At 45.8% G+C, this 14,406-nt stretch overlaps 6 protein-coding genes across 6 annotated transcripts; 2 read left to right on the forward strand and 4 right to left on the reverse strand.

The window, feature by feature from the left end:
- Positions 1–1,575: 1,575 nt before the first annotated feature.
- On the reverse strand, positions 1,576–3,622 carry SERLADRAFT_414496 (uncharacterized protein; the record flags this gene model as incomplete). Its single annotated transcript, XM_007316577.1, has 14 exons — positions 1,576–1,680; positions 1,742–1,900; positions 1,955–2,198; positions 2,250–2,270; positions 2,323–2,477; positions 2,530–2,589; positions 2,648–2,704; positions 2,774–2,818; positions 2,889–2,971; positions 3,018–3,167; positions 3,233–3,283; positions 3,337–3,459; positions 3,517–3,546; positions 3,596–3,622. The coding sequence occupies 11 exons, from the start codon at positions 3,377–3,379 to the stop codon at positions 1,790–1,792; spliced, it is 1,020 nt and encodes a 339-aa protein (XP_007316639.1).
- Positions 3,623–4,236: 614 nt separating this feature from the next.
- SERLADRAFT_447663 (uncharacterized protein) lies at positions 4,237–5,996 on the forward strand (the record flags this gene model as incomplete). The annotated part of the gene is made up of 2 exons (XM_007316578.1): positions 4,237–4,838; positions 4,901–5,996. The coding sequence occupies 2 exons, from the start codon at positions 4,474–4,476 to the stop codon at positions 5,301–5,303; spliced, it is 768 nt and encodes a 255-aa protein (XP_007316640.1).
- A 574-nt stretch (positions 5,997–6,570) lies between these two features.
- Positions 6,571–8,025, reverse strand: SERLADRAFT_385165 (uncharacterized protein; the record flags this gene model as incomplete). The annotated part of the gene is made up of 2 exons (XM_007316579.1): positions 6,571–7,341; positions 7,397–8,025. 2 exons carry the CDS (start codon positions 7,879–7,881, stop codon positions 6,765–6,767), a joined length of 1,062 nt encoding a protein of 353 aa, XP_007316641.1.
- A 336-nt stretch (positions 8,026–8,361) lies between these two features.
- Positions 8,362–10,394, reverse strand: SERLADRAFT_436280 (uncharacterized protein; the record flags this gene model as incomplete). The annotated part of the gene is made up of 3 exons (XM_007316580.1): positions 8,362–10,114; positions 10,165–10,260; positions 10,318–10,394. 3 exons carry the CDS (start codon positions 10,392–10,394, stop codon positions 8,362–8,364), a joined length of 1,926 nt encoding a protein of 641 aa, XP_007316642.1.
- A 1,166-nt stretch (positions 10,395–11,560) lies between these two features.
- On the reverse strand, positions 11,561–12,597 carry SERLADRAFT_385169 (uncharacterized protein; the record flags this gene model as incomplete). Its single annotated transcript, XM_007316581.1, has 3 exons — positions 11,561–11,749; positions 11,908–12,081; positions 12,145–12,597. The coding sequence occupies 2 exons, from the start codon at positions 12,571–12,573 to the stop codon at positions 11,968–11,970; spliced, it is 543 nt and encodes a 180-aa protein (XP_007316643.1).
- Positions 12,598–12,661: 64 nt separating this feature from the next.
- SERLADRAFT_463566 (uncharacterized protein) lies at positions 12,662–14,405 on the forward strand (the record flags this gene model as incomplete). The annotated part of the gene is made up of 3 exons (XM_007316582.1): positions 12,662–12,996; positions 13,061–13,346; positions 13,407–14,405. 3 exons carry the CDS (start codon positions 12,682–12,684, stop codon positions 14,243–14,245), a joined length of 1,440 nt encoding a protein of 479 aa, XP_007316644.1.
- Position 14,406: the final 1 nt, after the last annotated feature.

Raw genomic sequence — 14,406 nt, forward strand, 5'->3', positions numbered from 1 at the left:
AAACTGAGTCCTTTTGAATTTCGTGCCCGATTTCTTCCTTACAAGCTACAGCTCCTATATCAGATGACCGAAACAACATAGAGAAATGGTCACGGACCAGCCTTATGGTGTGAATAGTGATAACGATATCACAAAGGCAACTTAATACCACCCAAGTCTGGATTTCACACAGATCAGCGCCAACGAAGTGTTATGATAATTGTAGGAATCAGCATACGCGGCTTATGATACTGAGAATATTAAAGCTAAGGGATAGTCCACCCGTGGGCCATATGAGCTAAAACTTTGCTATTCAGAAACACATCAAGGAACAAGTATCCTCTTGCCACTCACAAATGATCCTTCAAATATGGCAAATACACACTGCGTGAGTGACACCTGTGTCAAGGCATCAGTGAAGAGCTTATGAAGAGCAAACTGTTACAGTTACTTACCAACATCACGGCACACGGCATGATAATAGATTGTGCTATGATCCAGATTCTCCAGCAATAAAAGGTATGAACTAAGGAAGCGACTGCAATACGTTATTGATAAATAATTATCAAGTCTACTTGAAATGCATACTTAATCCTGCCAAAATGATGAGCACTCCCATAGGCCATGCTGTGCAGGCAAGACATCCCCAAGATGCGCTTAGCCAGAATTCGTATACTGTGAAAGCAAAACTCAAGCACTCCAAGAAAGCAACACACCACACTTAAAGAAGTCAAGCACAACTCAACATTGATAGGCTTGTAGGACTCCTCACCAAATAACTTTAACCACCACGAATCATTCTGGAATCTGGTGTGGTAGATGACTAATAACAGAAGTTATGGAAGTATATCCAGACAACCATTCAAAATGACACTCACAACACTGCATGACCAGAATACCGAAGAGCACAAAACTGAACATGTACCCCATGACCTTGATAACTTGAATCAGATAATAGTTCGGAATGATATGAAGATGTATTTACAAAGAACCCGGACCCGGGCCCGCCACTGTACATCGCAACCGTTTGTCAGATGAATACCACACCGCGACTACCAATGTCAAGCTCACTCGTTAAAGAAAACATTTGGATAACGAACACTATATACGATTAAGCACGTTATTTTATGAAAAACGTTGAGAAAGACTTACTATGTGTCGATGGGACCCATCGTCAGAAAGCTCATGTTCCACGAAATGTGTAGGAGTGAGCAAAAAGGAATGTAAACAGGTCGTAGTTATGAGGGGGAAAAAAAACACACTGAAACGTACTTATCTTATCCCTAGACGCTAGGTTTGAAAATAGCCACAACAATCGAATCACCAACGTGATCATCAGATGTCTTTTGTTCGCACTCCAAATCTCATGATGATGATGTGGACAACATGACTTCGGTCACTGACCTACATGAGCATAAGGGATGGGTTTGAAAGATCGATGACTGCAACCGATGCTCGGCCTTAGTATGGGTATGAAAGGTTGAATCACTGGTCATTTAAGTCGGCCAGAGAGACACAAGGCTATGCGAGGTATCTGCCAGAGTTACGTTATTTTCAGCGTCAGCACCAAGCGCACGACAGACTTGGATCTCCGAGCAATGATTCTGATATTAGATAACATAAACTGTAGAAGATGGCGAAGCTTTGGAGCAATCATGGATGAAAACATGCACAAATCATAAGGGATGTACAGAATTCCCGCTGGCATGATCAACGACGTTGACATTAGGACACGAGTAATAATGTATGTTATCAAACTCACCAGATACACAACCATTTTCATCGGGGGGTTTCAGTTTTACATCCTTATTTATCGATCTACCCAGGGCAAGCTTGTCATTTCCCACTGGCGGGCATCATGATGGATGGGAGGAAGGGATATGATAGTCGGAATATTATCCTTCGAGCGATCATCCACAACCTGTACAAATGTGTCAAAAGTTGAGGAAGCTCCAAGTGCTGCATGCATTTTCACCTCGGATCCTCCTATACGAATGTCTGATGACAAAACTCTCTCTAAGGGCATGGCACTTTGGCGGTGTAAAGGTAATATTTCTGGATTATGGAAAGGCCTAGGCGTAGCATTTAAGTCGTTATCATTGGAGCCCTCAATTTCGCCACCATGACCATCAAAAAGTAATGTTGATACTTGACAGTGATTAGACGAATTTTGGATAAGGATACGAGCATTCAAAGAAGCCAAAAGGCAATTGGCATATCTGACAGAAAAGTATGAGCATAAATACATGCAACATGGAAATCAAGAGTACAATGCCGACAGAAAAGTAAAGCTGACAATTCCATGTCAGTAACAATGACTTATGCAGTGGAGTTAAAACGTACATTGAATAATAAGACCAGAAGTTCACGAATAAGAACACTGCTGCTATCAAGGTCACTGCAACAGTGACCATTCCTGTTTCAATGGTCAATTTCACCAATTTCACGACGAGAAACTGAGTCCTTTTGAATTTTGTGCCCGATTTCTTCTTTAGAAGCTGCAGCTCCCATATTAGATGACTGGAACAACAAGGGGAAATGGTCACGGACCAGTCTTATGGTGTGAATAGTGATGATAATATCACAAAGGCAACTACCTATCACCCAGGTCTGATATAAATGAGGTCAGCATCGACGGAGTTTCTAGCGATTGCTGGAATCAATATACACTACTTATAGCGTGCGCAATAGTAAGTCCAACATCCTGCCCCCCTGGATGGATAAGCTATAGCATTGTTATTAAGAAGCGCATCAGCCAACAAGAACTAAAATAAAAAAGGCATTCGCCACTCACAGTCAACCCTTCAACTACAGCAAACGAAAACTGCACGAGTGACAACTGTGTCACAAGACATCAGTATAGAAGTTAAAAACTATTAGCGTAAGATTGAACGGTTAGTGTAACATACCAACATTGCCACACACGGCACGACAAGAGACTTAGCCATGATCCAGATCCTCCAGCAATAAAAAGTGTGAACCAAAGAGGCGACTGTAATACGTTAATGAATATTCCTATATCCATATGAAGAGCATACTTAGTCCTGCCAGAATAATAAGTACTCCCATGGGCCATGTTACTTCGTTCACAGCCACCACACAAGCAAGACATTCCAACGATGCGCCCAGCCAGAATTGGTATACTGTGAAAGCAAAACTCAAACACTCCAAGAAAGCGATACACCATACTTAAAGAAGTCAAGCATGATTTAGCATTGATAGGCTTGTAATAGAGATTAATACAATTCCTCACCGAATAACTTTAACCACCATAAATCATTCGTGAACCTGGTATAGTAGATGACTGCGACATTGATTATGGACGTGTATCCGGGAACCATTCAATTTAATACTCACAGCATTGCATGATCAGAATACCAAAGGACACGAAACCTAACATGTACCCAATGACCTTGATGGCACATATCAGACAACTAACCACAATGATGCTATGAATATAGATCTACAAAGAACTCAGACCTGGAAATTGTGACTATTTGTCAGATAAACAATCACAATACCAGTGGGTAACCTTACTGATGCGGATCTATATGAGGATAATGCGAGCTATATGCCGAATAAGCAGGGTGCTATACGAAGAATCAGAGAAACTTGCGATGTGTTAGAACTCATCGTTAGAGAGCTTGAGTTCCACGAAATGTGTAGAAAGTAATCGCGCGAGAAAGTGTTTAACTGGGTCGTCTTTACGAGGAATAAGACAGACACCTGAAATGGACCTATATATTTGGTAGTTGTTAGGATGTAACTACAACTGTGATGGACGAATCATGATGTCGCGGTGTGGACAGCATGTCTTCAAGCACAGGAGACTGTATTGCTCGAGGATTGATGCTCATTGGAACCGAACCGTGATGCTCGGTGACTTTGACATGGGTAGAAAGGTATGAATAACTGTCCAATTAGGTAGTTTTTGTGTGTGATGGAAAAGCCGCTGCGTACCTGTGCTGCTGCGATAACAGGCGTCCCTGTCTTCGACTCGGAGAGATGCGGCGAGGGCCCGCGTCATGTCAGTTGAATCCATAAATCTGCAACAAGAGCCCCACCCGAGGGGATGTAGTTATAGTCTGGGTGATATTACGACGAGACAATCAGTTGGTGTAGTATGAATCCGCAATGCTCGTCTGTCCAACGGTGTACGACGATATTCATTATGAAACTTGAACGTTGAACGACGGTATCCGCCGCGGACGGTGCCAGGGATATTTCTTTCTCAGCGTCAGCACTAAGGCTTTGCCGCGGTTAACCGTAGTAACTGTAACTCAGACAGGAAAATCTCTACCAAACATGCTTCATCGCTTACTATCATAGGCTACCGCAAGGTGTGCATGCTACCGCAGTGCGCATTCTTCAATTTCTGTAAGCTTGTAAAGCTAAGCTGGTAACAAGTAAACAGCACAAACTAGACTGATATCCACTAAGGACGCTAAACGTCCTCAAATTACACAAGGTACCCAGACAAGAGCTGCGAAGATAATGTCAAATCTGGACTCATTTGTACAGTCGTCTCGACCACCACCAAAAGCTGTTGCTACTTCCCAAGAACTTCGTGACCGGGGTTCCATCTTCGTAGGCAATGTCTACCGTGCCACTTCACCAGAGGAAGCTCGAGCTGCTGTCCGCCACCAGAAGCTCGTTATGCACGCTGATAAACCCGCATATGAAATATCTGCATGGAGGTGCATGGTCTTAAAGCATGGTAAAACGGGATTGGAAGGCCCAGATGATTTCGAGCTGAAAGTCGGAAGCGATGACGACGGGGAGCAATGGGGCGGCAACAAAGTCCTCAAAACTATGCATTCAGAAGGGCTTATCGACGCTGTTGTAATTGTTAGCCGATGGTAAGCATTCTTTTCAAACGGTAATATTAGCACCTCATTATGATGCCATGTCCCCTTAATAGGTACGGAGGGACCATGCTTGGTCCCGCTCGATTTACGCATATCGAAACATGTGTTCGCGAAGTATCTCGTACCTTCAAGCGGCTAGAAGAAATGGAAGAATGCATATCTACGCTTACCACACTTGATGACCTACTCGCTGATCTGCGCAGCGAACTGAACTCGATTTCTTCCACAAGTACAGATACCATTCCGTTTTCATCACCCCAAGAATCGTCTCTCGATACTTTGAAAAGCGCGCGCATAGCGGAGATTAAGAAGGCGATTAAACCTGATTATTCTGCAATGCAGAAAGACGTGGATCTCGCAAAAGCAAGGAGGCTTATTACTGCGAGAGAAAATGCTATCAAAAGCGTCAAGACTCTCTTAACGAGGAAAAATTCAGCAGAACATATATCCACCTGATGCACAAGCTCAGATTTTGGACCATCTACCTTCTTGTCGGGGATGCGCGCTACCAATAATACCCCCTCCCGGATAATTAACCTATCCAATGTTAATCGACACACCATTCACTGTTGGCTACGCAATAATAAAAGGCAAACAATGTGAAATTTAGGTCCGATTCAGATTACCTACGGGTCTGGGTCTCAGCACCTCTTAAATGTGACAACAACAGACAATATATATACTCAGCATCAGCTATAAATCGTGAATTTTCTGGGTAACCTCTATAGTCGCATGGTCGTATTTCTTTCAGTGCGGCAGTCCACCTTTCTAGAGAGCCAATGCTCTTCCTACAATATTTCCTTTCAGCTCCCTCCGTCTTCTGCACACTTGCATTAGGTGCTTTCGTATTTGCTGCACCATTTTTTCCCCTCAAAGAGCCGAGTGCTGCTGGTGCCTCTGTGATACACCTAAATGGATGCTTAAAGACGTTCTTGACCAACTCAGCATCCTCCGCAAGAAATCTGTCTATCCCCACTCAATCCCTCATCGATCCTCGACGGGTCACTAATGGCCTTGTAGAAGACACTGCATACATATATGCTGTCACTGCTCCGCTCGACGTCGGTGTTGTTGATCCAAGAAAACTCATTGGAAATCCCTGACAACCCAGAAAGTGGCAGCCCCTTTAAGCCGCTCGTGCCGGACACCATTTCTGCCATTCTCCAATCCATTGAAGGGATCATTGCCTGTCATGATGTTTATATGGCCACCTTGATGGCTATCATCAAATACGTGTGTCTGCTTACTTGGTCATTCTATTGTTGTTGGCCTCTGACTACTGTACCTTTCAGATGAAGTCTGTACTCAAATATGCTTGAAGTATCATGGATGCCGTCTTATCTTAACACCTTTGTTGAATACTGTCTCCGTCATCTTTTGTGTATCGTGTGGTTGTTGCTGGTGGAAAAATCAACCACATTTTCGCATTATAAAGTGACTTGAATCACCGAGAATCATGATGGTCAGTAGTCTAGTAAGTCGGATCTCCCAGAATTTGGTTTCAAATAAGTCTTGTTTAAAACTATCTGGTTGTGATTGATATTCCGCTTCCTGTTTGAAAAGCACCGACGTTTTTAAGGATGAGACACCCTCCGGCATGTTGGATATCGTGAAGCTGATTCTACAAAGCTGAAAACTTCCCTTCGTGATCAATCTGCTCGTAAGGGTGACTGCTGTCCTCTACACCGAGAAAATTTGTCTAATACCTAACAGTAGGATTAAAAACAAACTTCATTTTCTGCGAGCGTCTGTCGATCGAATGGAGCCTGCTGATTGTGTGCGGCAGGATTACCGAATTCTATGGTAAACTACAGGGACGCGTTTGCCAGCAGCTCCTTGAATTTGCGCCAGGCGATATACTGTAGAAAATATTGGTTATTACCCATGCTAGCTCTCGTCTGCGGCTGACCACGATATCTAGCCCCCCATTAGCGTTGTAAGAACTCTCGCAACTTCCTCGGCAGCTTCCTTCACAATGACCTTATCTTTCTCTCTAACTCGACTCAATATCCGTCCTTCGAATTTATCTGGGTGGAATCGAAGCATTGTCTCTCTAAGTTTCTCCTTCCTCTCCTTACGCTCCCGCTCGTCTGGAGGCAAACCCACTCCAACCTCCCGTGCCAGAGCAGCTGTCGTCGAGACAGGTATAAGAAAGGCGGATATTTCCTGTGCTGTCAGGCCTTCCACAGATATCACTGCACTCGCCCGAGACTTGCTTTCAGCAGGTAGTCGGACAGAGAATGACGGCCAGGGTATATCCTCGAACACCAACGATTCATTTCCTTCCAACAACACTTTCCACCGCCGATCATATTCCAGTCTATATTCGCGATTTTTCCGTCTGTCTTTGTCCCGCTTCTTCCGTCTCCTTGCTTCCTCTGCAGCTTTTTCAAGTCGCTTCGTCTCTGCTTTCAGTTCTGCATCGCGAGCACGTCGAGCAACTCTTTCGCTTTCTTTGCGAGCCTGCTCTTCGAATTCATGGGCATGAGTTTTCCTGTACGTTACATGAGCTAGAGCTCCAGAAGCATTCTGTGGAAATGAAAACTTACCTCCACATTCCCTCTCTTATCCACTCTGCATACTCGTCGTCATCCATGAATTTTGGGTCTGTCGCGGGCTCATTATTTGGATAGCCATCATATGTCCCGCCTGCTCTCCAGCGATGAGGGACATGTGCATAGTCGTTGAACCTCGCTTCTACAGAATCCAAACGCTCATCGTCTCCATATGCACCCCACATCTTCTCTCTAAACCGTTCCTCCTCCACTTGTGCACGTATCTCGTCGTAGTCAGGTTTGTGTGCGGATGACGAAGGTTCTGGAGGTGGAGGGCCATATGAAACGTCGCTGTCGTCGTCGTCTACGTTGACAGGCGTCCGACGACGTTTACGGTCAGAAGAGCCATGACGAGAGTCTGAGTCGTGGTCGTCGCTCACAGTGTGCGATTTATGGGCCCTTCGTGCAGCTTTTCGGGCTTTCCGTCGTGCTCGCTCTGCTTCTTCTGCAGGAGTGCGCTTGAGGTGTAGTTTAGTCATTATCCATAGGGCCTAGAGTTTTTAGAGGGCACTGATGATCCTACTTGATGAATTGCGACGTTGTTGTAGGTCCCAGCCCCCCACCGAAGATATTGTGCAAGTGTAAAGTAAAGGAAGCTGAGATGGTGCACTAAGGAGACTTATACCGGAGGAGATCAGGTTGGCGCCGCTGTGTTTATAACTACATCGGTAGTCTCCGAAAAGACTCCCGGTGGTCCCTTCAGATTTTGACTCTGTTCAGCTTCAGGCATTAACGAAATATTTGTGGTGTTACTTCGCAACTCCATATTTCACAACCAATGCCTCCCATTTACTAAACTACATGTACTGGTCTCAATCCCATACTGACATTTTAGAAAATTTGGAATGCGAGTCGATGCTACCTGCAGATATCTTTACATATTAGGATTTTCCAAGGTTACCAACAACATCAACACCGTAAAGATAACCTAGTAGCGCATACTTCTCTCTGACATCCGCCTAGTACACCAGCTCACTATCTCTCTTGAAAATGCTCGAGAGATTGAAAGATGGTAAGTCGTCAATGACAGAACCAGCATCCTGTAGGATGGGTTTGAGTCCACTAAGCGAGATATCGCTGTTATCCGCCACCGTTTCACCATCGTCTCTCCTGAAAATGCTGGAAAGATTGAAAGATGGCAAGTCGCCAAGGACTGACCCCGCATCTTTCAGGATAGGCTTGAGTCCACTAAGCGAGATATCGCTGTTATCCGCCACCGTTTCATCGTCGTCTCTCCTGAAAATGCTGGAAAAATTGAAAGATGGCAAGTCGCCAAGGACTGACCCCGCATCTTTCAGGATAGGCTTGAGTCCACTAAGCGAGATATCGCTGTTATCTGCCACCGTTTCATCGTCGTCTCTCCTGAAAATGCTGGAAAAATTGAAAGATGGCAAGTCGCCAAGGACCGACCCCGCATCTTTTATGATAGGCTTGAGTCCACTGAGCGAAATGTCGCTGTTATACGCCACCGTTTCATCGTCGTCTCTCCTGAAAATGCTGGAAAAATTGAAAGATGGCAAGTCGCCAAGGACCGACCCCGCATCTTTTATGATAGGCTTGAGTCCACTGAGCGAAATGTCGCTGTTATACGCCACCGTTTCATCGTCGTCTCTCCTGAAAATGCTCGACAGATTGAAAGACGGCAAGTCGCCAAGGACTGACCCCGCATCTTTCAGGATAGGCTTGAGTCCACTAAGCGAGATATCGCTGTTATCCGCCACCGTTTCATCGTCGTCTCTCCTGAAAATGCTGGAAAAATTGAAAGATGGCAAGTCGCCAAGGACTGACCCCGCATCTTTCAGGATAGGCTTGAGTCCACTAAGCGAGATATCGCTGTTATCTGCCACCGTTTCATCGTCGTCTCTCCTGAAAATGCTCGACAGATTGAAAGACGGCAAGTCGCCAAGGACCGACCCCGCATCTTTTATGATAGGCTTGAGTCCACTGAGCGAAATATCGCTGTTATCTGCCACCGTTCCATCGTCGTCTCTCCTGAAAATGCTGGAAAAATTGAAAGATGGCAAGTCACCAAGGACCGACCCCGCATCTTTTATGATAGGCTTGAGTCCACTAAGCGAAATATCGCTGTTATCCGCCACCGTTCCATCGTCGTCTCTCCTGAAAATGCTGGAAAGATTGAAAGATGGCAAGTCGCCAAGGACCGACCCCGCATCCTTCAAGATAGGCTTGAGTCCACTAAGCGAAATATCGCTGTTATCTGCCACCGTTTCACCATCGTCTCTCCTGAAAATGCTGGAAAGATTGAAAGATGGCAAGTCGCCAAGGACCGACCCCGCATCTTTTATGATAGGCTTGAGTCCACTCAGCGAAATATCGCTGTTATCTGCCACAGTTCCATCGTCGTCTCTCCTGAAAATGCTCGAGAGATTGAAGTCGCCTGCTCCTTTCAGGATAGGCTCGAGTCCAGAAAGTGAGAAATCGCTATTGTCCGCCACCGATTCGTCACGTCTCTGAACGCTATTCACGTATTTCGCGATTGCAAGGAGCGATCTGATTTGTTGCGCAGCTTCGTTGACGTCGCGTTGCTTTCGGGAATCGGTATTAGATGACGATGTAGACCCAGCAGTGATACCCGTCGCCACGTCACCCGACGATATCTTTGGCGTAGTGAGCTTACGCCTGCCAAGACGCGACGAAGTAGATGTGTGCCCTGCCCTCTTCCGTATAGAATCGGCCTCGGATGTAGTTAAACTGATATATAAAATTAGCATCAAGTATTTCGTATACTAACTATGACTTACTTGAAAGGACGAGGGAGCGAACCGGGTACTGAGGGAACCTGTCCTACTGTAACCTTGTTGAAAGCCCCCGTCGAAAACGCGGACGATGTGTCACCGCTATGAGGATAAACATAAGTAAGTTTATCTCGCGCAAAACAAATTAGAATAACCCACTTTATAGGAGCCGCGACTACTGACAGAGTAGTAGCGGCGACAGCCATTGCCACGGTCAAAATGCTGGTCGGTACCATGTTGATTTAAGTTATAAATGTTAGGGAGATAGGCCACGAAAAGAAAAAGGAAGGAATCAAAAAGAGATAACGAATGTCTGAGAACGAATAAAACAAAGGCTGCATCGATGGTGAGACTGACGGAAGCGGCATATGCAGAGGAGTCACTTACTAGCCAGTACCTATTGAGCCACAAAAAGGAAGTAGAGAAGGCTGAGGATACAAGATGTGATGAAGGGCATTATATACTGTTCAGCACTTTCGGTCACAAACGTTCACATCATGATAGGGCTTTCGGGAGCCGCAAGTGTGTGTTTCATCTATCGCAGCTTGAAACAGCAGCTCGCACTTCTATGTGGGCGTTTCACGATGGACCACTGTCGATGCGCTGATGTATCTGTTCCTGGACATGATTAGTTATTCGTGTATGCTGTGGTAGACCCACACGTACATCAGTGATGCACATGCTCAAACATGGACGCACAAACTTTCTATAAGCCATCCACAACCAAGACCGCAGAGCTAGTACATCTTGGCACTCTTCACTAAATCTCTTGCAGACTTCAAAGTGATCGGCCTAGTTTCATGATGAGCGTATCACTGGCACAGGCTATTCAAAATGTGGCCCAAACATTGTTGGATAGCGATCTTGATTTCACACCTGAAATACCACACACCTGTTCCTATCCCTGCCAGCGGTCCTATCAGCATCCCAGCAGATTATCAAGAAGAATGGTCTTAATGTGGGTCGAGCCTTTTTGCCACATCGCACTATGATTTGATGACACTAGTTGTGCTACAATCTAGCATGTGAGGATTATGCGATTGGCTGCCGTTGGATAATAACATGAGCCGGTTCGCTCTCGCCTGTGAATATGATCATGTGTCGAAAATGGGCTCGAAGCGTGATAAGTGCAACTGCACTCGGTGAACTGTAAGGTAAACTTAGCAATTCTGTATGTGCGATCGTAAAGTAGTGAAATTCTCACGGTTGCCGCAAAGGTTGGACTACTGTCATATCAGTAATTAGGTTGGCAAGGGATATCTAAGGTTGGGCAGGTTCTCGGGATTGTACAGCAGCGAGGCGAACCATATCACTGTTGCAACCGAATGTAGACGGACATCCACAAGCCACCCAAGAGGCACATCAAAATTTTATATTCGAGTATAACGAACCCTTGAAGCTACAGTAGCCATCATCAATATATTGACGAAATCTTATAAGGCAACAACAGTATGCAAAACAAGCGTACTAATATCCGAACAGGTGGTACAAGCACATTTACACATGAAAAATCAACAGATTTTGAGTTTGCTTCCTTCCAGCCTAACTACGACGTCCGCATATGTATGCAAGTTGCGGTCACACATTCAGTCTAAAAGAGCAGTCAGTAATCTTAGAGAGAAGCCAGAACAGAACGATGATGATCAGAAGTGCAAAATTTGGCTGTATGCTCTGCCTTTCGTCAAAGCCATAGCTACGACTGGGGCGGCAAGCGAAATCATCATTACAAGCAAATGGAAATCAACGTACCTCGACCTGAAAAAAAACAACGATATTCGATGGTATGACAAGGTCTTATAGCAGCCTTAGTTACACCTTGGATTTGAAGAGTCGAGAAATGTTGGCACGGATTGGATCAACAGCGCGCCGAGAAAATGCCGGAGAGAAATACAAGGACAGCCCAATGCGTAGAGGGATCAAAGCCTGTAGAAACGAGATGATGAGTTACAAACGCAGGTACTTCGCATGGAAGCAATCATGTTTCACCTTGGTGATTCCATATGCAAGCACGGCATTGGCTACGTCGCCAGCCAACCTCCCTGATAGCTGACCTGAAGAACCCTGTTCGTCGCCAACGGGCTGGCCCTTCTCGAAACCAAAGACACCGTATCTTCTCCCAACTCTGCCCGCCCATTGCTCGCCTTCATCAAGCCAACCATGTATTCGGTATCTTATCCATCCAGAAGGATGAGCGCTGTCTGCCGCGGAAGTATTGTGGGTCAAGGAATCGACTAGTTGTTCCCCAACTCCAAGTGTGCGGGCACCGTAGAAAAAGCCTACAAGAGGAACTATGGCCGTTGCTTCATGTATAATAGCAAAAGATAGAATCAAAGATGACAAAGGCGTGCCCGTCCGAACAGATAGCGCTTTGAGGGCATTTTGGTACGGAGCAAACTTGGAGTTCGAGGTGGACATCTCAGAAAATTTATGGAAAGCCACAAACCTTAACCCCAGTTTTTTTTTTCCATATACTTGAACATTTTGTTCAACTTTCAAAGTTCCTGAACTAGGTATACTTCTTGGATGCTTTCCCGGGCCAGCGTCAGCACAGTAGGAGCTCGTCGTTTACAACCATGGCGAGCATATGCGACACTAGACCAGCTACCTCAAAGTGCGGCGCAAGAAACGCAGACACGCTCACCGCGTACTTTTCGCAAGTCAAGGACTTTTACTCCCAAGCACATTGACCATGTTTCTGTGGAAAACGACAGTGGTAATGCAACCCACACGATTTTTGTTCGCTCGGTAGATGGAATATTAGGTTTATCTGATGCCTACTCTATCATTCGCGGTATAGAACGTAGATATGGCCCACTACGAGAATACCGTTTTCTACGTGTACGTGGCTTTATTATTATCATGCTTTCCACTAGCACGGTGGCACTAAGTACATCCCTCGCAGGATACCGAGATAAGTTCTATGTATCAATCAATCCTTTGGGCCAGCTTCACCTCGACGAAATCATTTGACTCTGTACCCTCTTCGGGTGAAGTCCTACGTATTCCGGTGCCAGAAGTGGATTCAAGGAAGGAAGGAGGGCAGGGGCTGGAAGACTTGCAGGGTCTTTTCGAACCCCAAGTTAGGACGGTTGAAAATGATCGGGGTGCTCCGGCTTTCCAAGATTCCTACAGCAAAGCTCAAGAACCAGAAGCATCCAGGTTTTTGAGGGTCAAGGTAGAGCGCGCAGGTACGATAACATTTTGCATTCATACGCTGCATATGCTGAAGGTTTTACTTCCTGGTGCAGCAAAAGATGAGCCGTTTAGGAGCGAATTATACCAGAGGGATGTGCGGAGGGATCAGAAACTCGCTGTTGGCCATGCATTCATGGAATGGGGAGGTTTTCATCCTCTGAAACCATTATATACGTCATCGCCATTCAGTACTCCGACTGAAGAGCAATCTGGTCAACCTGACAACGCAAGCATGCGAATTGCACTCAACAAATGGAGTCAGATCACTGGGCGCCCAGACCCTTCTTTTGTGGATACGTCCAAGCCCGAACAGGACGATAAGCTTGAGGACTCTGCTGCAGATGTGCGAGCATCAGAGAAGGCTGACTTACCGACCACGGAACCTTCTGAAACGCCCATGGACGCAGAAGCTAGTCAGCCCGACACCCAGACACAACGAGCACGTCCTTCCAGGGTAAAGAAGGCCAAGCCACTGCCACTCGAATGGGAACCATTGTCCGAACCGAAGCCGAGTACCTCTACTGCCAGGAATGCTAAAGCTGTAGAAAAATCTGATGAGAAAACAGCATCACCGCCACAGTCCCGCCGCGAGCGTATATTGGCTCAAGTCCGCGATAAAGCTCGTGCCGACGCCCATAAAGCTATTATCCTTCGCACTTTAGAAGAAGAATACCAGGTGGAAAACCGTAAGTGGGAAGAAAAACAACGTTCCAGAGTTCGCTCGCAAAAGAGTGCGGTTAACAGCGAGACTGCGACACCGAGCATCGCGAGACTTGATGGTGCAGGGAAGGAAGGGGACGTAGAGGAAAAGAAGGAGACAAAGGCAGAGGGTCCACGACCAGACTCAGAGGAGAAGGAACGATTCTGGAAGATTTTTGGGAAGTGGTTCTAGAGTTCATCCCCATTATTACTCTCTTGGTGCTATCGATCCCCGTTAACTTACTGTCTGCGATTTGTGTGTGGTTTTTAGCATACTGTTACAGGGCAATTTACATTCGCCCTAACTGTTCTCATAACGAATGATTATGCATCGATTATGGCCTCATGGTCTGC

The sequence above is a fragment of the Serpula lacrymans genome (genome assembly GCF_000218685.1).
Source record: "Serpula lacrymans var. lacrymans S7.9 unplaced genomic scaffold SERLAscaffold_5, whole genome shotgun sequence".
Lineage (NCBI taxonomy): Eukaryota > Fungi > Basidiomycota > Agaricomycetes > Boletales > Serpulaceae > Serpula > Serpula lacrymans.